Genomic DNA, 27,889 nt, shown 5'->3' with positions numbered 1-27,889 from the left:
TGTGTTGTGATTTTATTACAGCCGCTTACGCAGTGTACCACTGTCACGTCGAGATTCAGGTAATGCTGGGATGTGCTGCTGAGACCGAGGCAGAGAGAGCTGCATTTTCTAGTCTGCCTCCTAAGCATTCAAAGGCCATGATAGTTATTGGTGTTTTATAAAGCATTTCTCCAAGAATGTAATATAATGCCCCTCAATCTGGTCACATAATTCAGGCAGTAGCCTGTCCTAGCCACGTGGCAGGATGAGCTGCAGTCTCAAGAAATACAGTAATCGATGTCTGTGTCTCAAATGACAGAGGAGCTGTCTTGTAAAACACATGCTAGTGAGCTACTGAAGAAGGGCTGTGACAGGAGAAGAAATAAATCTTGTGTAGAGAGGGAAAAAGTCAGCTCGTTGTATGTCTGCCACAGATCCACGCGCAGTGCTGCCCTGGTCCTGGGCATTTCTTGAGACAGAAATAGAAAGGAATGTTCTCCAGTGTAGGGAAGTAAAGAAGACATGTTGGTGACACAACATAATTCCCAGGGGATGCAGGACCTATGCGTTTCCACCAAGTTTAATCTTCTCCTTGGCTGTCAGGAGCACTGAGGCTGGATTTATTTTTTCTCCTGTCACAGCTCCGCTCACACAGGTATGTGTGCTTACCAGTGAGGTGAACGTGCTCGGATGATGTGTTATACAAGCACGCTTGTGTGCTAACCGAGTGTCTTTGGCGTGCTTGAAAAAAATGTTGGAGTCCCTGCGGCTGTATGTGTTGTGGCTGTATGTGTTAGACAGCAGCCACACATACAGGGATCGCCTAACAAACAGGAAATCCCTGTGTTGCTGCTGTCTAACAGCACATACATCCGCAGGGACTCTAACATATTTTTCAAGCCCGCCGAAGACACTGGGTTAGCACCTAAGCATGCTCGCTTATCACTAGTGCTTACGATAAAGGTCTCGGCCACTCTGATTTTAGACTGTGTAGAGCATCCTGACACGTGACCAGGACAGGCTGCGGTTTGAATTATGTGACGTTTAGCCACTTTATTACATTCTTGGAGAATTCCTTTAAGAATTTCACCCACGTTAAGAACAAAAGCAGCATATTAGGTTTTCAGGTAATACTGGGAATCTCTCCTGTGATCGAGGGAGAGCACTGATTTCTTCATAGTCTGGACTCCATCTTCCTCTCCATGAAAGAGTCCAGCGAAGAACCTGTTGCCTCCAGAACTTTTTTGGGCCACGTCGGGCCTATGCATCAACATTATTCCCCCCTGTAGAATTTATGGAGGGTGGGGGAGGAGGGAGGTGAGAAGAAAAATAAAAACTCGGCTGAATTGACAAGGAAGAAAAAAAAAAAAAAGATGCAGGTCTGAAAGGTGGAAGAACTGGTTTGTGATAGGTGTGTGTTCCCTGCATAATGAGGCTGGGCGATGAGAAAACCTCACTCGCAACTATCACACATCTACTAAAGATGGACAATGACAGCAAGCTGGGATCTCTGCAGCGAAGGTGAGCGATGTCCTCCGTCCCCCTGTAAACGTGATAGGAGCGATGGCTGCTGAAATAATCCCTAATAACAATAGGGAGTTATAGGCTGCCCTATAACATCACTAATGCTTACCCCATCCCTCAGTATTTATATCAGATGTAATCACTCCAGCTGTGTCCGGATCTATTGGGCCATGTGTGAAGCACCCAAAAAGCTGACACTAAAATAAGATCTAGGTGTAGCATCACGTCCAGGCACTTTCTCCCTGCCCATTCCCCACCTATTTAAACGTCATCCTGGCGCAGAATGGAGTGCTGCCATTGCCGTAGTACAGTTGCTGAGCGAGCATGCTCGGGTGCGAACCTAGTATCTTTGGCGCGCTCAAAAAATGTATTCGAGTCCCCGCGGCTGTATGTCTCGGTGGCTAGTCAACAGTCGCAACACATGCAGGGATTGGCTGATAGGAAATTCCTGTATGTGTTGCGGCTGTCGAACAGCCGCGAGACTTCCACCTAGTATTAGAGAGAGCACCCCAAAGATACTCTATTAGCACTCGAGCATGTTCGCCCATCTCTAGTTATCAGTATTTGTAGGGGAGGAAATGGCAGGGAGAGAGTACCTGGACCATTAACTCGTAGCAAAATTTGTATCTTGCTGTAAGATGATTCCCCCAATTTTTTTTTTTTAGGATGTGTTTTTTTTTTTCTTTAATTCCAGGAGGAATTGGGTGCGACTTACACATTTTGTGACACCTTTAAACAATCAAATTTACCTTTGCCATGATTTTAACATTTGACGGGTTGACGAGAAGAGCCCCATACTGAGTAGGGGAGGGAGCACTTCCCAAAGTCTGGTTTTGTATGACGGTAAAGCAGAGGAGTCCAGGGGGAGGGTCTGTTCTGAGCTGGATCCGCCCTATAGTCATGGCGGCTTACTCCTGCCTCCCCTGATGCCTTTGTTGGATTTGGTAATGACTGGAGATTACCTCCTTGTAATATTAACAAGTCTTGCAGTATATAAAGCACAGGATATTTACAAGCCCCTAAAAATGTCACCTTCAAGGTGTACATGACCTGCTCACCGTCCCTTTAATTACTGTACACATATATATCCATTACTCAGAAGTGAGTCTCTCACAGGTGTGTTTGGCCCAAGGCAGCAGCCATATTTGTTGTGAAATACACTCCCAGTTTTAAAAGGATGGATGGGTGGGGACTTGCTAAGGTGACAACCACAGGCAGCCATGACAGCGCCTTATGGGGTTGTTGTCACCAGTCTAGAGATCAACGGAGCAACTCGGAGCTTCGGATGTGAACTATGATTACAAGCATGCCCACTACTGTCTAACTGGGCAGTCACATACTTGCTGATGGTCTCCATCTATCAAGCATGTCCTACTACATACAAAATCATCAACATCCCTAGCCGCCCACCCCCATGCAAGCGGCAATTATATAGGTAAAGGGTATATAACTGTTAGATTGGTGCTGGGTTACCCACCGATTGCCAAAAAGGGGGTTACAGCAGTGGCCATGCATGCTGCCACTTTATCTAGAGGATGATTTTTGCAAGGACAGATCCCAAACTACCAGAAAAGACCCTTCTTATTTGGACCTGCCCCTTTAACGAGGTCTTACAAGACCACTTTTTTATTCAAATTAGCAGACTCCTGGGGAATTATGGGAAGAGTCTCAATGAGTTGGAAGATCACCTCAGTATAAAAGCGCAGAGCCTGCCGTGTATATCTCTCCATAGACGAGGCCGGGCCCGCGTTGTGCGTGTTTGTACTTGTGCCGTGTGTGCACAGGGTGCGCTGCGGGCTGATTGTGCGGTTACTAGGTAACATGAGATTTTTTGGGAGTCACCCATTACTCTGCACCTTCCCTACCCCCCAGCTTCATGGGTGATGTCAGCCACCTATTTCACGGTCCCCAAACTCCTGGCATACAACGTGTAAGTATCTTTGCAGCACGGTATGGCGGTATTTATCATCCTGCGTTCTCTGAGCAATAGTGGTGTATACATAGGACATAAAGGGGTGCACCTACAACAAATAAAGGCGCAAACTATTGGCGGGTACCGTATGCACACGTAAGGGGGGGGGGCGCTTATTTTTTAACATATAGAAATCACACCTGTGCAGCACTATTCACCACCGCGCCCATAACTACATAATGAGGGATAGAACTGGCAGCCCAGGATCCGACTAATCCGCTCACCTGTGACTATTAACCACTAAGGTGCTGGATTTCCAGACTATTGGAAGTTGCACCGTTACACCAGGTTCGCACGCTGTGGTAAAATCGGACAGAAACGTCACCAAATTTTTCATTAGGGGGTACGTTGGTCGTCACCAAAGCAGTCTGCCCCATGTATGAAAGATGGACATTGCCATAGCAACCTATCAGAATTCATCGTCAGCGTTTGGTTTTGTTGTGGACCGCTCCCCCGATCTCCTGTGCCATTTTCTGTAGTGATTTATATTATGATTTTTTTTTTTTTTTTGAGCCTTAAATTCTTTTTTAAGAGGCGTTGTCGGTCATTTTGGATGACGAGGTCATGTGATGTGTGTTTTATTGACTCAGTCATTGAATGGTTGATCGGATCTTCAGAATTTTTAAAGAAATCTCATTGGCGGAGTTAATTCCTGTTGCACTGGGCCTTGGTTATTAATATGGTACTTGTGGTCCGTAGCAGCCAATCAAAGCTCAGCTTTTATTTCTTAAACTGCTGTTAAAATTAAAGTTGCGCTGCGATTGGTTACTGTGGGCAACATAGACAGTTTATTATTGTTTGTGTCTTTGGGTTAAAAAAAATAGTTAACATCCATTTTGGATGTCATCAGGGGGCCAGGAAAGTAAACCACTGAGGGAAAATCCATGGGAGATATTTACAATGGCAATCTGTGTGATCAATGGGAGTGCTATCCCTACACTCCACACTGCGCCTTAGGCCGGGATCACACATACGCGAGATACGGCCGAGTCTCGCAGGTGAAATCCCTCCTCTGGTGCCGGCACTCCGGAGCAGAGCGTGCAGCTCCATGTATTGCTGTCCTCTCCGGAGTGCCAGAGCTGGGTTTTCACCTGCGAGACTCGGCCGTATCTCGTGTATGTGTGATCCCGGCCTTAAAGGGAGTCTCCACTTTTCTCACCAGGTTCTATGACACAAAAAACCTTAAGGCTATGTGCACATGTAGAATGAACCTCTGCAGATTTTTCCACAGCAGATTTTAGAAATCCGCAGGTAAAAGACACTGCGTTTTACCTGCGGATTTTGTGTGGATTCCACTGCGGTTTAACACCTGCAGTTTTCTATTATGGAGCAGGTGTAAAACCACAGTGGAATTTGCACAAAGAATTGACATGCTGCGGAATGTAAACCGCTGCGTTTCCGCGCGTTTTTTTCCACAGCATGGGCACTGCGTTTTCTGTTTCCCATAGGTTTACATTGTACTGTAAACACATGGGAAACTGCAGCTTCAGAAACTCTGCAGATCCGCAGCAAAATCCGTAGCGTGTGAACATAGCACATACTTTGTTTGTTCTCAGTAATGTGAGAGTTCGCCCTGACAGAACCGTCCACCCTTATGAAACACTCCTGTCAGCCCTGTCTGAACTGCTAGCGTCCACCCTAACAGAATCGTCTGCCTCTATGGGACGTGCCTGATAAAACTGCGATTGCCTGCCCCGACATAACCGTTCACCCTTATGGGGCGCATCTGTCAGTCCTGAATGAAACGCAAGCATCCACCCTGCCGTCAGCCCTTATGGGATGCGCCTGTGAGCCCCGGCAGATCATTAAGCGCTCGTCCTGACAGAACTTTCCAACCTTAGGGTATGTGCACATGTTGTGGATTTGGCTTCAGATCCGCAGCTGTTTTCCATGAGGTTTACAGTACCATGAAAACCAAATCTGCAGTGCACATGTTGCGGAAAATACCGCGTGGAAACGCTGCATTGTATTTTCCGTAGCATGTCAATTCTTTGGGCGGATTCCGCAGCTTTTTACACCTGCTCCTCAATAGGAATCTGCAGGTGAAATCCGCACAAAACTGCAGTAAATCCGCAGATAAAACAGTGCGTTTTACCTACGGATTTTGCAAAAACGGTCCGGAAAAATCCACAACGTGGTCACATAGCCTTACGGGTTGCAGCTGTAAGCCCTGGAGGAACTGCAAGCATCCGCCCTGACAGAACCATCCACCCTCACGGGACATGCCTGTAAGTTCTTAAGGAACCGCAAGCGTTCACCTTGACAGAAACGTCCGCCCTTATGAGACGCCCCTGTCAGTCCTGACTGAACCGTCTGCCCAATTGGGAAGCTCCTGACAGAACCGCGAGAGTCTACCCAGACAGAACCTTCAGCCATTGGGGGATGTGCTTGTAAGCCCTGATGGAACCGCGAGTGTCCGCCCTGACATAACCGTAAGGGTCAGCTTGGGCATAATAGCAAGTGTGACTAAAATGTGACCCTCCATTGTTCGGTTCTTTCCCGGTAGTTCCAGTGGTGTCATGCAGCGTCCAGCAGCCCCGTCTGCTGCCAATCGTCTGGGTATTGATGACATGGAGCTGAAAGAAGAATGGCAAGATGAAGAGTTTCCAAGGTTGGTCCCCCCCTCCCACCTGACACGACTACGGGACCTGACCTTACTAGATTGCTTATTACCATCATGTGATGTCCTGTCTTGGGTTTTAGGTTCCTCCCAGAAGAGGCGGCGACGGAAGAAGATTCAGATTCCAAAGAGGATAAACCCTCAGGTGAGGGGGGAGACAAACTTGCACCAGGTTCCCCCAGCAGCACATAGAATTTTAGGAAAATTATTTTTTTTTCTTGCCTGATCTGTGACCCACAGCTTGTCCTCCCAGCACGCTGGAGCTGTGCGGTAACCGCCACATGAAGAAACGATTGTCTGCCCCAGACATTAGCTTTAATCTGGAGAACAGCCAGGGGTCGGCGGTCTCCAGTGACCCCCACGACGATCAGACCACCGAGGAAGATTTCGATTTTGACATAGATGATTTGGAGACTCCAAACAGCAGCGAAATGCTGGACCTGAGCCACGAGTTTGAGTGGGAAGGTAACGTCCTCTGTGTGGACGAGCTCTGGCAAATGGGGTCATGGTGATCGCGCTGAGGCCATAATGACCCCGGCCTCCTCTATTACAGATGACCTCCCAAAGGCAAAAGGGGCACAGAGTTTTTCTGAGGTTGAAAACCGTGTGACGGACATTGAAGATGAAAATGGCCGAAAATGGAGAATATACCTGATGGGGGAACACAAGGTGGACATGACAGCCATCGAGCCATACAAGAAGGTCGTGTCCCATGGAGGTAGCATACTCAGTCCTATACCGTGATCAGGGCCGCACTGGCCATCTGGCAATTCTGGCAAATGCCAGAAGGGCCTGTCTGGTCATGGGCCGCCTTGTCTGCTACGTTGATAGCAGAATCTGTCTTGTGAAGACACCCATACTGTTAAGAGTTGTGATGGAGCACAAGTCGCTGACTCCATCACTTACCCCAGCAGGCTACTGGTATCATTAGAAATGTTGGTCCTGTAGTAAATCTTGCTTTCCTCCATCCAGGGTAATATTAGTAATATATCCCATCTGGTTCTTGGGGACGAGGACAACATGGGCCTGTGTGATTTTAAATGCCAGGGCTGAATTTCAGCCCCAGTCCGTACCTGACCGTGATGCTGCACATTGAGCCATGCATCTAATCCTATCCTATGCTTTCCCACAGGTTATTACGGAGACGGACTGACTGCCATTATTACGTTCGCATCTTGTTATCTACCAGACAGTAGTAATCCAGATTACCAGTACATCATGGACAATCTCTTCAGGTACACGCAGTACAAGGCTCGGCCACCGGGGGCAGCACCACAACACAATACTGATGAACAATGCAGAAAGTTGTTTAAAGGGAAACGCCACGCAAAATACAAAAATCCTGTTCTGATGATCCTGGAGGAGCAGATCATGATCTGACAACCACTTTCACTTAGAAAAATGAATAAAAGGTTGTCATAGCTTCGCCCCCTTTGTAGCAGTAATATAATCTTGTGTACAATTAAAGGAGAACTCCACTCGCCATTCTCTTTCTGAAGCTAGGCTTTTCTACTTCTTTTGGATTGGACTTCCTTTCATAGTTTGTTGTGCTGTGTATATTCAGGTACATCATAGGAACTCTGGATCTTCTGGTGGCGGAGGACTACATGATGATCTACCTGAACGGATGTACTCCACGTAGTAAAATCCCCCCGATCAGCTGGATCAAGCGCTGTTACCAGGCCACGGGGAGACGGTAAGTGACGTCCCAGAGACCCTCGCGCTGATCTGTGATCGACATAGTGTGGAAATCATAAAGGGAAACTCCGATTCCAAAAATGAAATTGTTCGGTTGAGGCCCAAAAAGTTCAGACTTTACAAAATCTTGATGTAGAGATTCGACCAAAAATGATTTGTATCAAGGCCTTGAAGGCGGTATCCCCCTTTAAATACATATTTTTTTTATTTTTTTTTTACTTTTAGGTTAAAGAAAAATCTGAAATCTGTCCTGATTGTGCATTCAACATGGTACGTGAAAGTCTTACTGGTCATCACGCGGCCATTTATCAGGTTAGTGCTTCCCCAAAAATTCAGGCGTTAAGAGATTTAAAGGGGAGAGCCAGTAAGAAAGAAAAAATATTATATATGTGTATATATATATATATATATATATATATATATATATATATATATATATATATATTTATTTATTTATTAAAGGGGAGTTCCAATAGATAGATATTATATAGATGTTTTAAAAAGTTGAAATTGTAGTTAAGTAAAAAAAAAAAAAAAAAGACAATAACCTAGCAACAGAAAGAACAAAAGGTGAATATCTTAAAGGGGTTGTACCATGACAGTAAGCTAATCGCTTTAGTTTCTCTCTTCTGTGACCTCCTGTGATTTGTGTGGAAACCTGGTTGTAAGTGTTCAGTTTCCCCACAGTGCCACTACTGGAGAAGTGAAGAATTACAGTATCCAAATCACATCAATGGGTTGTGTGTAAAGTTGGGTCCTCCTGACAGCGAGATGCCCTTTGTAACTACTTTCATTCTCTCATGTATTTATTTTTTTAAATTTTGTTCTTTTTTTTTTTTTTTTAAAGCTCCAAATTTGGAAAAAAGATCCGATTTGTCAGCAGCCTGGCGGATCTGGCGCAGCTCGTTTCGCTAGATAACGTTCACATACCGGACTGTATTCAAGAGTGAGTCGCCCCCTGTGATTGAGATATTGTCTGCTTTCTCTGCCTCCAGCCTCATTACACTACAGCTCTGCATTTCCAGCATTTTTGTTGTTTTTTTGTTGTTTTTTTGTCACTTTGACAGTTCTCACTTTTTTCTTCATGTTCCATCATATCCTCTTATGGTACTTTGCAGTAAAACTGTCCTCTTATCTTCTTTCAGGTTGGACAATGAATTAAAGAGATAGCACCTGAAATAGCATAGCGGTGAAACCCTATGACAACTCTTCCACTACCGTGGGAACAATGACTTGCACTGTAAATGGAGATCTGCCGGAATAAGGACTAGAGATACCTCTCATCAGGCTGAGACACTGTGTGCATCCCTCTGGAAAGCTGCACAGATGAGACTCTGTACATAAAGACAATAGCGCCATCTGGTGGACAAAATTCGCAAATAAATATGTCAAAAATAGATTTTTCCCTATGATAACACTTCCGGCTCCACTGCAATTTAGAGAACTGAAGCAAAGCTGGGATCCATTGAGGTTCCGTGTCCTTTTATAGTGATGTTCCTATGTAAGCTACGACGTGAACAGAACAAGTTGTAGAATATTTTAATTTACTGTTTACATACATATGTATATATTTTTGTGTCGTGGTAACCTTTTTTTTTTTTTCATGTCTCATACACTGCACCTCGGTTAATATTTATTTTAATAATGCTTATGGGAGGACTTACTATAATTTTATATATATGATAAAAAAGTCACCATGACAACACTTCTAGTCCCTGTGCACTTGCAGATCAGAAATGCCTGGATGTCACCTAAACAAATCAGCTCTTGGATATTTTTTATAAGTAATAATTATGAAAACACTATCTAGAAATTGAATTATTTAAACATTTTTTTTTTTTAAATCAAGTCCCCATGACAACACCTCCTGTCACTGTTCTCTGACAGATCTTGGTCTAACATCTATATCCATACTGTTTATAAGATGGCACAGAAATCTATATAAAAAAAAAGTCCCCATGATAACACTTCCTGTCATTGTGATGGCTGGGTTGTGCGATGCCTCAATGATGCCCAGTGCCGCTATGATTACACCGAGGTGTTGGGGCAGGATGTTTTGTAGTGGGGATTCCAATATTTGACAAATATATCTGACAAGTGGTATTTACATGTCATCATGATGGTCAATTAATGGGAAAATATAACTTTAAAATATATCTTCTAAGCTTTCACACTGATCCGTAATGATTGTTCCTCATGGGTGGGGTCTGGTTATTCCTCATGGGTGGGATTTAACAGATTTTTAGCAGATTTTCCCTTTAAGTATCAGTCCTATCACTTTAGTTTGAAAAATAGCTGATTTGGACATCAAATGACCTTTCAAAAACTGCCCCTAATTTTTTTTGTTTGCATTAATAAAGGGAAGCTCCGCCTTCAATTATCGCCAATCTTGTCACTAAATCTAAAATTCTGCTTTTATGTCATGTCGTGATTTGATTGCACTTTTTTTTTAATATATTACCTGGAAACCACCAGCAAGCTGCATCTTACAGTGTTTTTATTTATGCTTTTAAAGGAGATCTGTTTCTTGCTATAAATGTCATTTTTTTTTTACTTGGTGTAAATGTCGCTGTTCTCCTGAATCCGGCGATGTTTCTCTTTTGTTCCTGCACCTTTCCTTTCCCGAGATATGGCCGCCTCTTCCCTGTATATAAATCTAGTCTTATTATCCAAGTGGGCGTACTCCTCCAACTATTCTTTGTGGGCGTGTTCTTGAGGACCATGCCCCGTTGGCAAACAACACTAGATTTGTATACAGAGGAGGCCGTATCTGAGGAGCAGAGAGGCGCAGGAACAAAAGAGCAACATCGCCGGATTCAGGACAACAGCGGCTTTTATATAGAGGTGAAAAAAGAATTGCATATTATTGGCAAGTGACAAGTCCCCTCTTAAGTGGCAAAATTGGGTCTTTGCCTCTTTACTATACTATAATCCAGGTTTTGATTATGCCCTCTGCAACAAGCTCGTTAATCCATAAACACATAATTGGCACATTAAATATTTGTATATATGAGCGTTAATAGTTGTCCAGTGTTCTCCCACTGCCCTGTGTACTCTTATATCGAGTGTGTACAATATGTGTATATATTCCCATTTTCTATTTTTGTTAATTTGCTGATGTTAATAAAAAACAATAGTTTTATATTCTGAGAATTAATTGTGGGTGCGATTCTATGGTGTAAACACAAAGGGAAAAAAAATACCGCCAGTAGATGGTGCACAGAAAATGGACACCGCCACCTGGTGACATAACTTGATCCAAATCAGCTGAAGAGCTTCTGAAACTGACCAATTTGTCACCAGGTGGCGCTGTCCTATCTCACTAGGCCCCATCTTCTGCTAGTTTTAATATATATATTTTTTCTTCTTACACTAAACAGAACCTTTCACTGATTTTTTTTTTTTTTTTATAAAGTAAAAGCAGTATCTCTCCCAGTTGTCGCTGCTCCACTGATTCAGGAACAGATATTCTTTTTCCTCTGTGCCCCTTCATTACAAAGTTATGCCCTCCATTAATAATGGTGCAAATTCTTTCTTCAGCCAAATGGGCGTGTACCCTAGAACTTCACTGTGTTTTGATTGGCCAGTGTCAGAGGAGAAAGCGCAGAGAAATTTTGTGGCATATGCAGGGAAAATCTGTACTATTATTTCAGGGGGTCAGAATTTTGAAATATAGAAACACAAATTTTAAAATGAAAAACTGTTCCAGAATCAGTGGGGAAGCGGAGATTAGAGGAGGTACTTAGTTTAAAAAAAACAAACAGTTAAAGGTCCTCTTTAAGTGCAAGAAGAACAAAAAGCTGCCGCTAAATGGCGATGTGCTATGTCATTGGGCACATCTGGTGGCATATTGGTCAGAATCAACAGAAGACTACAAAAGTTGTTGTTTGTTTGGTTTTTTAGCACTGAAAAAAAAAAACAAGAAACAAAATGTAATGCGGTTTAACAGAATTGCATTTATTGTGCACAGACAGATCTCATTTACAGCAGAACTAGGAACAACAGCTCCGGATACAATGACATAGAAATCAATATCGGACTGGCTTTTTAGATATAATTAACTATAGCGACTCCGATTTTATCAACGCACAAAAAAACATAAAAAAAAAAAATCTGTATTTAAGCTCCGGGAATAGACCTGCTATTCCGGTCCAATCACATTATAACAGACCAGCTGCACATGAACAGGTTAGGATGTTTGTATAAAAGCTACCAATTTTACAATGACAGATGACAAGGCGCGACGTCCCAGAGCATAAAAGGGCGTCTTAGATGTTTGTTGCGATTATTGAATATTATATGGTTATGTCGCTGCAGCGATCCTCTAGCTCTCAACGTAGAAATACTGAAGTGACTATAAGGAGTAGCAGGCTCGTGGCACAAATGGGCAAAGCAAACTCGAAGCGAAGCTGATAGGGATTGAAAATGTAAATATACATATAAAAATTGAGATTAAGGCTATGTGCGCACGTTGCGTATTTGCTTGCAGAAATTTCCAGGCTATTATCAGCTGTTTGCTTAGCCTTTACTGACTAAGAAAAAAATTGACATGGGGTCCCCCTATAAAATCGAACCAGCAAAGGCTAGGCAGACAGCTGCAGGCTGATATTAATAGCCTGGGAAGGGGCTATTAATATCAGCCTCACTCTTCCCACTTGCCCTGTAGCGGTGGCAAGTGGGGTTCATATTTGTATTGTAAGGCCTCAGGTTAGTAATGGAGAGGCATCTATAAGACACCTATTTATTACTAATCCTATAGTTACTTGGTAAATAAAGATACTGCCAGTATAAAGTCCTTTACTTGAAATAATTACAGACTCCTTTATTGAATCTAAATTTACCATACTTACTGAACGCCTAATCCCCGACGCCCTCGTCTCCTGCTGACACTCAAAAAATAATAAACCAACATATAATACTATCCTGTCCAACGTAGCCCATTTAATACGGAGTGTCCCACGGCGAACTCACGTTTAGAACACTCCCATCAGGAATGTGACCGCTCTACCTGGCCCATCAGACAAAGCCTGGGTACACACGTCGCATGAGTAAACACAGACACACGCACATATTCTTCACCCACACACAGACACACGCATTCTCCGTCCACACACAGAGACACACATTCTCCGCTCACACACATACATTTTCCGCCCACACACAGACACGCGCATATATTCTCCGCCCACACACAGACACACGCATTCTCCGCCCACACACACACATGCATATATTCTCAGCCCACACACACACGCATTCTCCGCCCACACAGAGGCACACATACACATTCTTCACCCACACACGCATATATTCTCCGCCCACACAGACATACGCATTCTTCACCCACACACAGAGACACACACATATTCTCCGCCCACACAGACACACAAACATATTCTCCGCCCACACACACACACATATTCTCCGCCCACAGACACACATACATTCTCTGCTCACAGACAGACACACGCATATATTCTACGCCCACACAAACATACACATTCTTCGCCCACACACAGAGACACACACATATTCTCCGCCCACACACAAACATATTCTCCGCCCACACACACACACATATTCTTCGCCCACAGACACACATACATTCTCCGCTCACACAGACAGACACGCATATATTCTCCGCCCACACACACGCATTCTCTGCCCACACAGAGACACACAAACATATACTCCGCTCACACACATATATTCTCCGCCCACACACATCTTCTCCGCCCACACACACACGCATTCTCCGTCCTCAGAGACACACACATATTCTCCGCCCACAGAGACACACGCACATATTCTCCATCCACACAGACACACACATTCTCTGCCCACACACACATATTCCCCACTCACACACACGCACATTCTCCGCCCACAGACGCATGCACATATTCTCCGCCCACACACAGACACATATTCTCCGCCCACACACACGCATATATTCTCCACCCACAGAGACACACACACATATTCTCCACCAACACAGACACACGCATATATTCTCCGCCCACACACAGAGATACACACACATATTCTCCGCCCACACATTCTCTGCCCAGATACACACATATTCTCCACACACAGACACGCATTCTCTGCCCACACACAGATGCACGCACATATTCTCCGCCAACACACATGCATATATTCTCCGCCCACAGAGATATACACACACATATTCTCCGCCCACACATTCTCTGCCCACAGATACACATATTCTCCACTCACACAGACAAGCACATTCTCCGCCCACACACACGCACATTCTCCGCCCACAGAGATATACACACACATATTCTCCGCCCACACATTCTCTGCCCACAGATACACATATTCTCCACTCACACAGACAAGCACATTCTCCGCCCACACAGATGCACGCACATATTCTCCGCCCACACACACGCACATTCTCCGCCCACAGAGATATACACACACATATTCTCCGCCCACACATTCTCTGCCCACAGATACACATATTCTCCACTCACACAGACAAGCACATTCTCCGCCCACACAGATGCACGCACATATTCTCCGCCCACACACACGCACATTCTCCGCCCACACACACACACGCACATATTCTCCGCCCACAGACACGCACATTCTCCGCCCACACACAGACGCACGCACATATTCTCCGCCCACACACAGACGTGCACACATTCTCCGCCCACACACACACGTTTTTGCTGCAGGTTTGACTAACTCAATTGAAGTTAATGAGTCAAAAACACTGCAGAAACGCAAGAGTTGACATGCTGCAGAAAATGAAACGCTGCAAGTACGGACGGAAATTTACTGATCATGTGCACAACACTTCAGGATTGTCATTGCATTACCTTGCTTTAGTATTCCATTGCGATTTTGGACCATTTACGGGGGTAAAAAAACGCATCAAAAACACACCGTGTGCACATAGCCTGACCTCACTCAAGCCAAAATGGCCGTGATTACAAGCTGGACCTTATGACTATTAATAGTAATAATCCCGCCCATATGACCAGTCAGTATAATTAGCATGATTTATACATGCGCACAATGTTAAAATGGTAAAAGAGATGAATAATATGGTGTTGGCGGTTTATTGTTGGAAGTGCAAGTAACAGGTTCCCTTTAACTGGGAATGACCCCCTTCAGGACAGCCGGTTAGAAGAACAAATTTTGGAAAACATTAGCAAAAAAAAACAAAATTTAATTTGTGAAACCTTGGGTACATTTTAATGAACAAAACATATTAAGGTTTATTATAGATTTTTTTTTATGGCGAATTGTCCTAGTCCCGTCTCTTTTAATAACATTATTCAACAGTAACATTGCACATAACCATACACATAAGATGAAAGTCATCTGAATCCACAGATAAAAACTGCCGACCGTGTAATGTGTGTGAGGTCTTGCCGAGGAAGATGATTGTCAGACGGATTGGGCAGATTGAATTTACATGCCTGATCCTATTGTTCTCAGGAGAGATGAGGTGCTTTCTCCCTTTCCTTCATTGATTTTGGTGGGAACTGAATACTATGTCATTGATATGACTGCCTCTAGACTTCCCAGATTGATGACTCAGGCTGCGACTTTTCTCCCCTTCCTTTTTGATTTTGGAGAGAATGTCCAACTATTATGTGTTTGGTCTCGTCTAGGGCCAGATAGAAGGTGTACAACAAGATTAGGCAGTTTTCATTGATATGCCCAATCTATTTGAGTTATTAAAAAATATATAGATATACATCCAAAACTTGTTCTTCCTTCCTCAAAGCCTTCATTAGAGTCTTTTTTAAGCTCTTTTTACACTTTCTTTTAACATTTGTTTTAAATTCTCCTTTAATATTAAAAAAAAAAGCTTGTACATTGAAGTAATTAAAAAAAAAGCCTCAAAATGGAGTTAGTTCATACACAATATTTCTACCAATAGATTCAATTTTGGGTAGGTAGTAAAAAAACAGTGATGGAAGAGGGCCTACTACTAGTCTGTAACTAAAGTGTCAGCTCCTGGCACTGTGGTTGTGATGTAGAGGTAGTATCCTGGCCTGTTTTTTATCATTATTATTGCGGATGTTTTATATAATTTCAAGTGCAGTTTTAATTTTTTTTTTTTTTTATTAAACATTTATTTTTTATTAAGGCAGTGTGGGCAAATGCTCTATGGCAAAAATCAACAATGTAACATTAGGCCTCGAAAAATACAAAGCCAATTACAGAAATTGTACTTCTCGTACTTTGCATAATACATATTTATTTAAAAAATAATCATTTTTGTATTTTTTATTTTTTTTTTTTCAAAGTAATTGATAGAAAAAAAATGTTTCCTAAAATTCCTATTAGCATAGAATACTATGGGAGCAAGATGGCAAGTCACGGAATAAAGTTAAAAAAAAAATCTGGAATTTTTACAGATTTTTTTTTTCTCTTTTCTCAAGAGGGGGTGAAATATTTCGGAATGTGAAGACAAAAAAAAAAGCACAGAAAAGTCTATGAAGTGTTTTCAGTTTCGCAATCTGGCAACACTTCACTCATTCCAGCCGTAAAAAAATAAAATAAAGAGATAATCCATGGCATAACTCATACAGCAGGAATCTACCGGAAAAAAAGCTAATACATACGTAGAATATTCTAGAACAAAATATTGCACATTCTTTAGATATTTCTTTATCAGTTCTCCAAAAAATGCTTCCAGGCAAAAAAAAAAAATTGTTGGGAAAATAGAATAATTTATCCAGTGGTTGCGGCACTGTGCTTTGTTCCTGTTCCTCATTACATCTCTTTGCGTTGACTCCATCCCTAAAATGAAAATACCGTTATTTAATATTTCGGTTATCTTAGAATTTTTTTAATAAGTAAAAGACATGCAAAAACAAATGATGACATTATTTCCCAAAATGTAGATGTTACTGAAAATTCCAGATGACGGCGCTGCGCCACAAGGAATGTATGAACTGTGCTTGTGCTGAAAGCACGCCCACGTGTTCTTCACTGCGGAGATGATAATCTATTTAGAAGTATAAAGGGTTTGCTAATTGCAAGGTATTTAATCTGTCAATTACAGAAACAAACTAAATCCAATTAGTAATTGTGCGCAGAAACTATTACTTATTAATATCCCGAAACTGGCAGATAATAAATAATGATGTTATATCTGTGTACAGCACATGGGGGAACACAAAGATAGATGATTATGGGCAAGAATATAACTGCTATAATACTGCCCCCTATGTACAAGAATATAACTACTATAATACTGCCCCTATGTACAAGAATATAACTACTATAATACTGCCCCCTATGTACAAGAATATAACTACTATAATACTGCCCCTATGTACAAGAATATAACTACTATAATACTGCCTCCTATGTACAAGAATATAACTACTATAATACTGCTCCTATGTACAAGAATATAACTACTATAATACTGCCCCTATGTATAAGAATATACCTACTATAATACTGCCCCCTATGTACAAGAATATAACTACTATAATACTGCCCCTATGTACAAGAATATAACTACTATAATACTGCTCCTATGTACAAGAATATAACTACTATAATACTGCCCCCTATGTACAAGAATATAACTACTATAATACTGCCCCCTATGTACAAGAATATAACTACTATAATACTGCCCCTATGTACAAGAATATAACTACTATAATACTGCCCCCTATGTACAAGAATATAACTACTATAATACTGCCCCCTATGTACAAGAATATAACTACTATAATATTGCCCCTATGTACAAGAATATAACTACTATAATACTGCCCCCTATGTACAAGAATATAACTACTATAATACTGCTCCTATGTACAAGAATATAACTACTATAATACTGCCCCCTATGTACAAGAATATAACTACTATAATACTGCTGTTATGTACAAGAATATAACTACTATAATACTGCCCCCTATGTCAAGAATATAACTACTATAATACTGCTCCTATGTACAAGAATATAACTACTATAATACTGCTGTTATGTACAAGAATATAACTACTATAATACTGCTCCTATGTACAAGAATATAACTACTATAATACTGCTCCTATGTACAAGAATATAACTACTATAATACTGCCTACTATGTACAAGAATATAACTACTATAATACTGATCCTATGTACAAGAATATAACTACTATAATACTGCTCCTATGTACAAGAATATAACTACTATAATACTGCCCCTATGTACAAGAATATAACTACTATAATACTGCTGTTATGTACAAGAATATAACTACTATAATACTGCCCCCTATGTCAAGAATATAACTACTATAATACTGCTCCTATGTACAAGAATATAACTACTATAATACTGCTGTTATGTACAAGAATATAACTACTATAATACTGCTCCTATGTACAAGAATATAACTACTATAATACTGCTCCTATGTACAAGAATATAACTACTATAATACTGATCCTATGTACAAGAATGTAACTACTATAATACTGCTCCTATGTACAAGAATATAACTACTATAATACTGCCCCTATGTACAAGAATATAACTACTATAATACTGCCCCTATGTACAAGAATATAACTACTATAATACTGCCTCTATGTACAAGAATATAACTACTATAATACTGCTCCTATGTACAAGAATATAACTACTATAATACTGCCCCTATGTACAAGAATATAACTACTTTAATACCGCCCCTATGTACAGGAATATAAGTGCTATAATACTGCCTCTATGTACAAGAATATAACTACTATAATACCGCCCCTATGTACAGGAATATAAGTGCTATAATACACATCAGGGTCTTACAGTGTGTACAGCTACAAGATCCTGGAGTTATTCCATTGTCTATCTCGTCCACCTTTCGATCTCATTTGTTCTTGCATTGGACCTGCCTGCAAAAATAAGAGACATCCTGAAGTTATACTGTTATACCATGCGGTTTGGATGCAGATGTGTAATGATTATTTGATGCCGTTATACAGTAACACAGCAGCAGTAGACTCGCGGTACATACAGGACCTACCATCTGTACGCCATCCCCCGCCCCCATGTCTCCTGAGCCGATGTGTGTCAGGTGCACAAAGTTCATGGGTTCTCCGATCATGGAGCGATCGATTCTCCTCCTCTTCTTTTTCTGCACGAAACAGAGCACATGATGAGATAATTGTATAGTAGCTCATCATACCTGGAGTATATAAGCACAGCGTACCTAAGTTTGCCACCATGTAATGTAATATATATAGTCCTATCATGTGTGATATTGTTTGTGGATTACAGGAGATGTTGGTGGTGGCGGTAGTAGCTGTCTGATAACTGCGGGCAGAGGCGGAGGTGGCAGTTATCTCTCACACCAGGCTCTGGCGGTGGACAGAGGTCTCGCAGATCATTGAGGCTATGTGGACGGTGGCTGTTGAGGGACACATGTCTCCAGCTGATAGTGCACACACTGGGCCCGTGAGATGTGAATTCCTCTGCGTGCTGTGGGCAGTGGACTCGTGTGTGTGGGGCTGATGGCGGAGTGTCGTTCTTCGCCGGGGCTTGGTTTTCCTGTTTTCACCACGTTCTCGGTTTCCTGTAGACATTGACACACTGAAGACATGTTTGTCTCAAGAGCCGTGTACAGGAACTCGTGGGGTATATACAACTCACGCTTCCCATGCGTAGGAAGTCACCCTGCTCTCACACACAAATCTATTTGGCACTATTTGGCAATATGTCTGGGCGGAGTGGCCCCTTTTTGACGCACATGCTATGGCCCTTTAAATAGTCGATCAAAGATTAGGATTTGCCAAATCACTTGATGGCTGCTATTTTTAATGAAAGTGGTAACAATCTGTCCCACCACCCTTCACTGCCCGCCACATGACCCCAATCAAAAGCAGTGCCCCCTGGCACAGAGGAAAGGGAGGAGGAATACCGGGAGGTGAGGGGGAATGTGGACGACTCAAGACATTCCAAAAAATGAGACAAACCGCGCGTTACTGATTAATCTGCGTTCATGTGACGGATCCTGCAGTTATTCAGGATTTAGAGGTCCTCAGCCATAACACTACAACAACTAACCAGCTTTCCATGGGGCACCACTGCCAACATATGCTCTGCCTCATAGGGGACAGAGCGACAATGAGATTTCACTTCCATTTTAACGTTTTTTGGGGGTCCTGTATGGTGGTATTATATGAGATCTGTATGGTCATATTACAAGAGCTCTGTATGGTGGTATTATATGGGCTCTATTTTGTAGTATATGAGATCTGCATGGGGTTTTTATATGAGCTTTGTATGATGGCATATGGGCTCTATACGGTGGTATTATATGGGCTCTGTATGGCGATGGTATTATATGGACTCTGTATAAAGGCATTATGTGACATTAGTGTGGTGGTATTACACCATGTGCAGTATTATTAGGCAAGTTGTATTTTGATCACATGATACATTTTATACATGTTGTCCTACTCCAAGCTGTTCAGGCTTGAGAGCCACCTGCCAATTAAGTAAATCAGGTGATGTGCATCTCTGTAATGAGGAGGGGTGTTGTCTAATGACATCAAAACCCATTATAAGGTGTGCTTAATTATTAGGCAACTTCCTTTCCTTTGGCAAAATGGGTCAGAAGAGAGATTTGACGGGCTCTGAAAAGTCCAAAATTGTGAGATGTCTTACAGAGGGATGCAGCAGTCTTGAAATTGCCAAACTTTTGAAGCGTGATCACCGAACAATCAAGCGTTTCATGGCAAATAGCCAACAGGGTCGCAAAAAGCGTGTTGGGCAAAAAAGGCGCAAAATAACTGCCCATGAATTTAGGAAAATCAAGCATGAAGCTGCCAAGATGCCATTTGCCACCAGTTTTGCCATATTTCAGAGCTGCAACGTTACTGGAGTAACAAAAAGCACAGGGTGTGCGATACTCAGGGACATGGCCAAGGTAGGGAAGGATGAAAAACGACCACCTTTGTACAAGAAACACAAGATAAAATGTCAAGACTGGGCCAAGAAATATCTTAAGACTGACTTTTCAAAGGTTTTATGGACTGATGAAATGAGAGTGACTCTTGATGGGCCAGAGGCTGGATCAGTAAAGGGCAGAGAGCTCCACTCCGACTCAGACGCCAGCAAGGTGGAGGTGGGGTACTGGTATGGGCTGGTATCATCAAAGATGAACTTGTGGGACCTTTTCAGGTTGAAGATGGAGTGATGCTCAACCCCCAGACCTACTGCCAGTTTCTGGAAGACAGCTTCTTCAAGCAGTGGTACAGGAAGAAGTCGCTATCGTTCAAGAAAAACATGATTTTCATGCAGGACAATGCTGCATAACATGCCTCCAACTACTCCACAGCGTGGCTGGTCAGTAAAGACCTCAAAGAAAAAATAATGATATGGCCCCCTTGTTCACCTGATCTGAACCCCATAGAGAACCTGTGGTCCCTCATAAAATGTGAGATCTACAGGGAGGGAAAACAGTCCACCTCTCGGAACAGTGTCTGGAGAGTTGTGGTGGCTGCTGCACGCAATGTTGATCGTAAACAGATCAAGAAACTGACAGAATCTATGGATGGAGGCTGCTGAGTGTCATCATGAAGAAAGGTGGTTATATTGGTCACTAATTTTGGGGGGTTTTGTTTTTGCATGTCAGAAATGTTTATTTGTAAATTTTGTGCAGTGATATTGGTTTACCTGGTGAAAATAAACAAGTGAGATGGGAATATATTTGGTTTTTATTAAGTTGCCTAATAATTCTGCACAGTAATAGTTACCTGCACAAACAGATATCCTCCTAAGATAGCCAAATCTAAAAAAAAAAAACACCCCAACTTCCAAAAATATTAAGCTTTGATATTTATGAGTCTTTTGGGTTGATTGAGAACATAGTTGTTGATCAATAATAAAAATAATCCTCTAAAATACAACTTGCCTAATAATTCTGCACACAGTGTATATGGTCTCTGTAAGGTTTTATACGAGCTCTGTAGGGTGATGTTTTATGGGCTCTGTATAAAGGTATTGCGTATGGTTGTATTACATTGGCTGTGTATGGTGGTATATGAGATATGTAAAAGGTTTTCTTATGGGCGCTGGACAATGGTATTATATGGGCTCAGTATGGTGGTATTATATGAGATCTGTATGGTCACATTACATGAGCTCTGTATGATGGTATTATATAGGCTCTATTTGGTGGTATGTAAGATCTGTAAGTGTTTTATATGATCTTTGTAGTATGGCGTATGGAATCTGTACGATGGTATTATATGGACTCTGTATGGTGATGGTATTATATGGGCTCTGTATGGTGTTATATGAGCTCTCGCAATGTTTTAAGGGCTCTGTATAAAGGTATTATGTGAGGTTTGTATAGTTGTATTACATGGGCACTGTATGCTGGAATTACATGGGCTCTATATGGTGGGATATGAGATCCGTATAGGGTTTTTATATGGGCTCTGGATGGTGATATTATCTGGACTGTGTATGGCGGTGGTATTATATGGGCTCTGTATAAAGGTATTATGTTAGATCTGTGTGGTGGTATTATATGGCCTCTGTATTGTGTTCTATGAGCTCTGTATGGCGGTGTTATATGGACTTTATATAAAGGTATTATATGGCCTCTGTATGGTGTTGCATGAGCTCTGTATGGCGATGTTATATGGGCTCTAAATAAAGGTATTATGTGACATCTGTGTGGTGGTATTTTATCGGCTTTGTATGGTGGTGTTATTACCCTTGGTATGAGAGCAAAGTGAGCACTTGGATTGATTCTCGCTATGTTTGGCCATGTTCATGTTTACGCTTGCTATGGGGAAGAATAATGGGGCCTAGGAGGGGCAATGGGGGAGGGGATGTTTAAGGACAAAAATTGCCTTAATCTTTCTGAAACAAATATCTCTCTGAAGTTTGGACCTTATTAAGTGACATTCAGATTCCGCAGCTCGGGTTCAGCGTCATCCATAATCCACGTTCCATCAATCACAGATCTTGCCTGGTAGCCGGAGGCTTTCTGCAGCAAGTCTGATCACAAAGTCATCCTGTAGGCGGCAGATGTGTGGTGTGTGTGTGTGGGGGGGAGTCGCCTTGTGCCTCTCACCTCAGCTTCAAACATCTGTTGCAGATTGTGTATATATATATATATATATATATACAGAGATCACCTTGCCGTGGTTGATGGGCACACATGAGTTGGCCAATGTATGCGCTAAGAATCTTCATTTCATCTATAACTGTATGTTTTATGAAAAAAAAATTAAAAAAATTTTTTTTTGAGAAAAAATATTTTTGAGAAGTATAATTCATATTGAATATTTGTCTGTGTTTTCACATGGCCTAGATTCATGTACATGTGCTGCTGTGTTCTTCCTTATCTATATGATGCAGCTTGCACGTGTTCACATTAGGAGTCCTGATTGGCTTTTTTTTCTCTATTTAATATATGAATGCTGGCTGCCTCCAGACTGATCTTGCACTCCTCCCATTGACCTTGCAGGTGGCTGTAATCAACTCTACCTGCCCATAAATTGTAGGTTTAGCCCCAAGTGACATGTTTTGTCCAGAGTTGTAGGCTGGTGGCCCAAAAGTGGCATGTATGGTAGAGTAGGAGCCATCAGAAGGAGATCACCTTGCCATGGTTGATGGGCACACATGAATTGGCCAATTTATGCGCTAAGAATCTTCATTTCATCTATAACTGTAAGCTTTGTGAAAAAAAAATAAAAAATTTTTTTTTGAGAAAAAATATTTTTGAGAAGTATAATTCATATTGAATATTTGTCTGTGTTTTCACATGGCCTAGATTCATGTACATGTGCTGCTGTGTTTATATATATATATATATATATATATATATATATATGTATATATATATATATATATATATATATATATATATATATATATATATATATGTATATATATATATGTCACTGAAGGCCACTGAACGCATCTTGGAAAGAGCAGCCTGTCCCAGAGAACCACTTTAATTTCTGCAAATCAGAGATGACCAGAAAAGTGGGGCGCAACTGTGTCAACATTTGCGCATGAGGGTTTTTTTCCTGCAATTCTTTAATGGTATCTGCGAAGTGAGTATATTCTTGTTTTTATTTCACATGGTGCAGTTTTATTTAAGAAGAAGTCGTGGTCCCACACGCTCACTACCGCCCAAGTCTCCGTCTATAGGAGAGGTGGACGCACACGCTCACTACTGCTCTAGTCATTGTCTATAGGAGAGATGGTCACACACGCTCACTACTGCTCTAGTCATTGTCTATAGGAGAGATGGTCACACACGCTCACTACCGCTCCAGTCACCGTCTATAGGAGAGGTGGTCACATACACTCACTACTGCTCTAGTCATTGTCTATAGGAGAGATGGTCACACACGCTCACTACCGCCCAAGTCTCCGTCTATAGGAGAGGTGGACGCACACGCTCACTACTGCTCTAGTCATTGTCTATAGGAGAGATGGTCACACACGCTCACTACCGCCCAAGTCTCCGTCTATAGGAGAGGTGGACGCACACGCTCACTACTGCTCTAGTCATTGTCTATAGGAGAGGTGGTCGCACACGCTCACTGCCTCTCTATACACCATCTATAGGAGAGATGGTCGCACACGCTCACTACCGCCCAAGTCTCCGTCTATAGGAGAGGTGGACGCACACGCTCACTACTGCTCTAGTCATTGTCTATAGGAGAGGTGGTCGCACGCTCACTACCGCCCAAGTCTCCGTCTATAGGAGAGGTGGACGCACACGCTCACTACTGCTCTAGTCATTGTCTATAGGAGAGGTGGTCGCACACGCTCACTACCGCCCAAGTCTCCGTCTATAGGAGAGGTGGTCACATACACTCACTACTGCTCTAGTCATTGTCTATAGGAGAGGTGGTCACACACGCTCACTACCGCCCAAGTCTCCGTCTATAGGAGAGGTGGACGCACACGCTCACTACTGCTCTAGTCATTGTCTATAGGAGAGATGGTCACACACGCTCACTACCGCCCAAGTCTCCGTCTATAGGAGAGGTGGACGCACACGCTCACTACTGCTCTAGTCATTGTCTATAGGAGAGGTGGTCGCACACGCTCACTGCCTCTCTATACACCATCTATAGGAGAGATGGTCGCACACGCTCACTACCGCCCAAGTCTCCGTCTATAGGAGAGGTGGACGCACACGCTCACTACTGCTCTAGTCATTGTCTATAGGAGAGGTGGTCGCACGCTCACTACCGCCCAAGTCTCCGTCTATAGGAGAGGTGGACGCACACGCTCACTACTGCTCTAGTCATTGTCTATAGGAGAGGTGGTCGCACACGCTCACTACCGCCCAAGTCTCCGTCTATAGGAGAGGTGGACGCACACGCTCACTACTGCTCTAGTCATTGTCTATAGGAGAGATGGTCACACACGCTCACTACCGCCCAAGTCTCCGTCTATAGGAGAGGTGGACGCACACGCTCACTACTGCTCTAGTCATTGTCTATAGGAGAGGTGGTCGTACACGCTCACTGCCTCTCTATACACCATCTATAGGAGAGATGGTCGCACACGCTCACTACCGCCCAAGTCTCCGTCTATAGGAGAGGTGGACGCACACGCTCACTACTGCTCTAGTCATTGTCTATAGGAGAGGTGGTCGCACACGCTCACTTCCGCCCAAGTCTCCGTCTATAGGAGAGGTGGACGCACACGCTCACTACTGCTCTAGTCATTGTCTATAGGAGAGATGGTCACACACGCTCACTACCGCCCAAGTCTCCGTCTATAGGAGAGGTGGACGCACACGCTCACTACTGCTCTAGTCATTGTCTATAGGAGAGGTGGTCGCACACGCTCACTACCGCCCAAGTCTCCGTCTATAGGAGAGGTGGACGCACACGCTCACTACTGCTCTAGTCATTGTCTATAGGAGAGATGGTCACACACGCTCACTACTGCTCTAGTCATTGTCTATAGGAGAGATGGTCACACACGCTCACTACCGCTCCAGTCACCGTCTATAGGAGAGGTGGTCACATACACTCACTACTGCTCTAGTCATTGTCTATAGGAGAGATGGTCACACACGCTCACTACCGCCCAAGTCTCCGTCTATAGGAGAGGTGGACGCACACGCTCACTACTGCTCTAGTCATTGTCTATAGGAGAGATGGTCACACACGCTCACTACCGCCCAAGTCTCCGTCTATAGGAGAGGTGGACGCACACGCTCACTACTGCTCTAGTCATTGTCTATAGGAGAGGTGGTCGCACACGCTCACTGCCTCTCTATACACCATCTATAGGAGAGATGGTCGCACACGCTCACTACCGCCCAAGTCTCCGTCTATAGGAGAGGTGGACGCACACGCTCACTACTGCTCTAGTCATTGTCTATAGGAGAGGTGGTCGCACGCTCACTACCGCCCAAGTCTCCGTCTATAGGAGAGGTGGACGCACACGCTCACTACTGCTCTAGTCATTGTCTATAGGAGAGGTGGTCGCACACGCTCACTACCGCCCAAGTCTCCGTCTATAGGAGAGGTGGTCACATACACTCACTACTGCTCTAGTCATTGTCTATAGGAGAGGTGGTCACACACGCTCACTACCGCCCAAGTCTCCGTCTATAGGAGAGGTGGACGCACACGCTCACTACTGCTCTAGTCATTGTCTATAGGAGAGATGGTCACACACGCTCACTACCGCCCAAGTCTCCGTCTATAGGAGAGGTGGACGCACACGCTCACTACTGCTCTAGTCATTGTCTATAGGAGAGGTGGTCGCACACGCTCACTGCCTCTCTATACACCATCTATAGGAGAGATGGTCGCACACGCTCACTACCGCCCAAGTCTCCGTCTATAGGAGAGGTGGACGCACACGCTCACTACTGCTCTAGTCATTGTCTATAGGAGAGGTGGTCGCACGCTCACTACCGCCCAAGTCTCCGTCTATAGGAGAGGTGGACGCACACGCTCACTACTGCTCTAGTCATTGTCTATAGGAGAGGTGGTCGCACACGCTCACTACCGCCCAAGTCTCCGTCTATAGGAGAGGTGGACGCACACGCTCACTACTGCTCTAGTCATTGTCTATAGGAGAGATGGTCACACACGCTCACTACCGCCCAAGTCTCCGTCTATAGGAGAGGTGGACGCACACGCTCACTACTGCTCTAGTCATTGTCTATAGGAGAGGTGGTCGTACACGCTCACTGCCTCTCTATACACCATCTATAGGAGAGATGGTCGCACACGCTCACTACCGCCCAAGTCTCCGTCTATAGGAGAGGTGGACGCACACGCTCACTACTGCTCTAGTCATTGTCTATAGGAGAGGTGGTCGCACACGCTCACTTCCGCCCAAGTCTCCGTCTATAGGAGAGGTGGACGCACACGCTCACTACTGCTCTAGTCATTGTCTATAGGAGAGATGGTCACACACGCTCACTACCGCCCAAGTCTCCGTCTATAGGAGAGGTGGACGCACACGCTCACTACTGCTCTAGTCATTGTCTATAGGAGAGGTGGTCGCACACGCTCACTACCGCCCAAGTCTCCGTCTATAGGAGAGGTGGACGCACACGCTCACTACTGCTCTAGTCATTGTCTATAGGAGAGATGGTCACACACGCTCACTACTGCTCTAGTCATTGTCTATAGGAGAGGTGGTCGCACACGCTCACTACCGCCCAAGTCTCCGTCTATAGGAGAGGTGGACGCACACGCTCACTACTGCTCTAGTCATTGTCTATAGGAGAGATGGTCACACACGCTCACTACCGCCCAAGTCTCCGTCTATAGGAGAGGTGGACGCACACGCTCACTACTGCTCTAGTCATTGTCTATAGGAGAGGTGGTCGCACACGCTCACTGCCTCTCTATACACCATCTATAGGAGAGATGGTCGCACACGCTCACTACCGCCCAAGTCTCCGTCTATAGGAGAGGTGGACGCACACGCTCACTACTGCTCTAGTCATTGTCTATAGGAGAGGTGGTCGCACACGCTCACTACCGCCCAAGTCTCCGTCTATAGGAGAGGTGGACGCACACGCTCACTACTGCTCTAGTCATTGTCTATAGGAGAGATGGTCACACAC

General features: G+C 43.5%; 2 protein-coding genes across 2 annotated transcripts in view; one reads left to right on the top strand and one right to left on the bottom strand.

Annotated features, from left to right (window-relative positions):
- The first annotated feature begins 1,408 nt into the window (after positions 1 to 1,408).
- BNIPL (BCL2 interacting protein like) lies at positions 1,409 to 10,935 on the top strand. The gene is made up of 10 exons (XM_069728762.1): positions 1,409 to 1,500; positions 5,982 to 6,086; positions 6,179 to 6,240; positions 6,336 to 6,560; positions 6,649 to 6,813; positions 7,228 to 7,330; positions 7,660 to 7,791; positions 8,019 to 8,105; positions 8,641 to 8,739; positions 8,939 to 10,935. Exons 1-10 carry the CDS (start codon positions 1,409 to 1,411, stop codon positions 8,961 to 8,963), a joined length of 1,095 nt encoding a protein of 364 aa, XP_069584863.1. The 3' UTR covers positions 8,964 to 10,935.
- Positions 10,936 to 14,978: 4,043 nt separating this feature from the next.
- CDC42SE1 (CDC42 small effector 1) overlaps positions 14,979 to 27,889 on the bottom strand; it is a 62,301-nt gene continuing 49,390 nt past the window's right edge. The window contains exons 3-5 of the mRNA XM_069728761.1: positions 18,830 to 18,940; positions 18,613 to 18,698; positions 14,979 to 16,589 (exon numbers count right to left, since the gene is read on the bottom strand). Of these exons, the coding sequence (XP_069584862.1) occupies positions 18,624 to 18,698; positions 18,830 to 18,940 (186 nt within the window). The 3' untranslated portion in view covers positions 14,979 to 16,589; positions 18,613 to 18,623. The remainder of the gene's footprint in view (positions 16,590 to 18,612; positions 18,699 to 18,829; positions 18,941 to 27,889) is intronic.

This window comes from Ranitomeya imitator, chromosome 1, assembly GCF_032444005.1.
Source record: "Ranitomeya imitator isolate aRanImi1 chromosome 1, aRanImi1.pri, whole genome shotgun sequence".
Lineage (NCBI taxonomy): Eukaryota > Metazoa > Chordata > Amphibia > Anura > Dendrobatidae > Ranitomeya > Ranitomeya imitator.
Note: the sequence above shows the minus strand (reverse complement) of the source record. Positions and strands in the feature narration are given on the sequence as shown.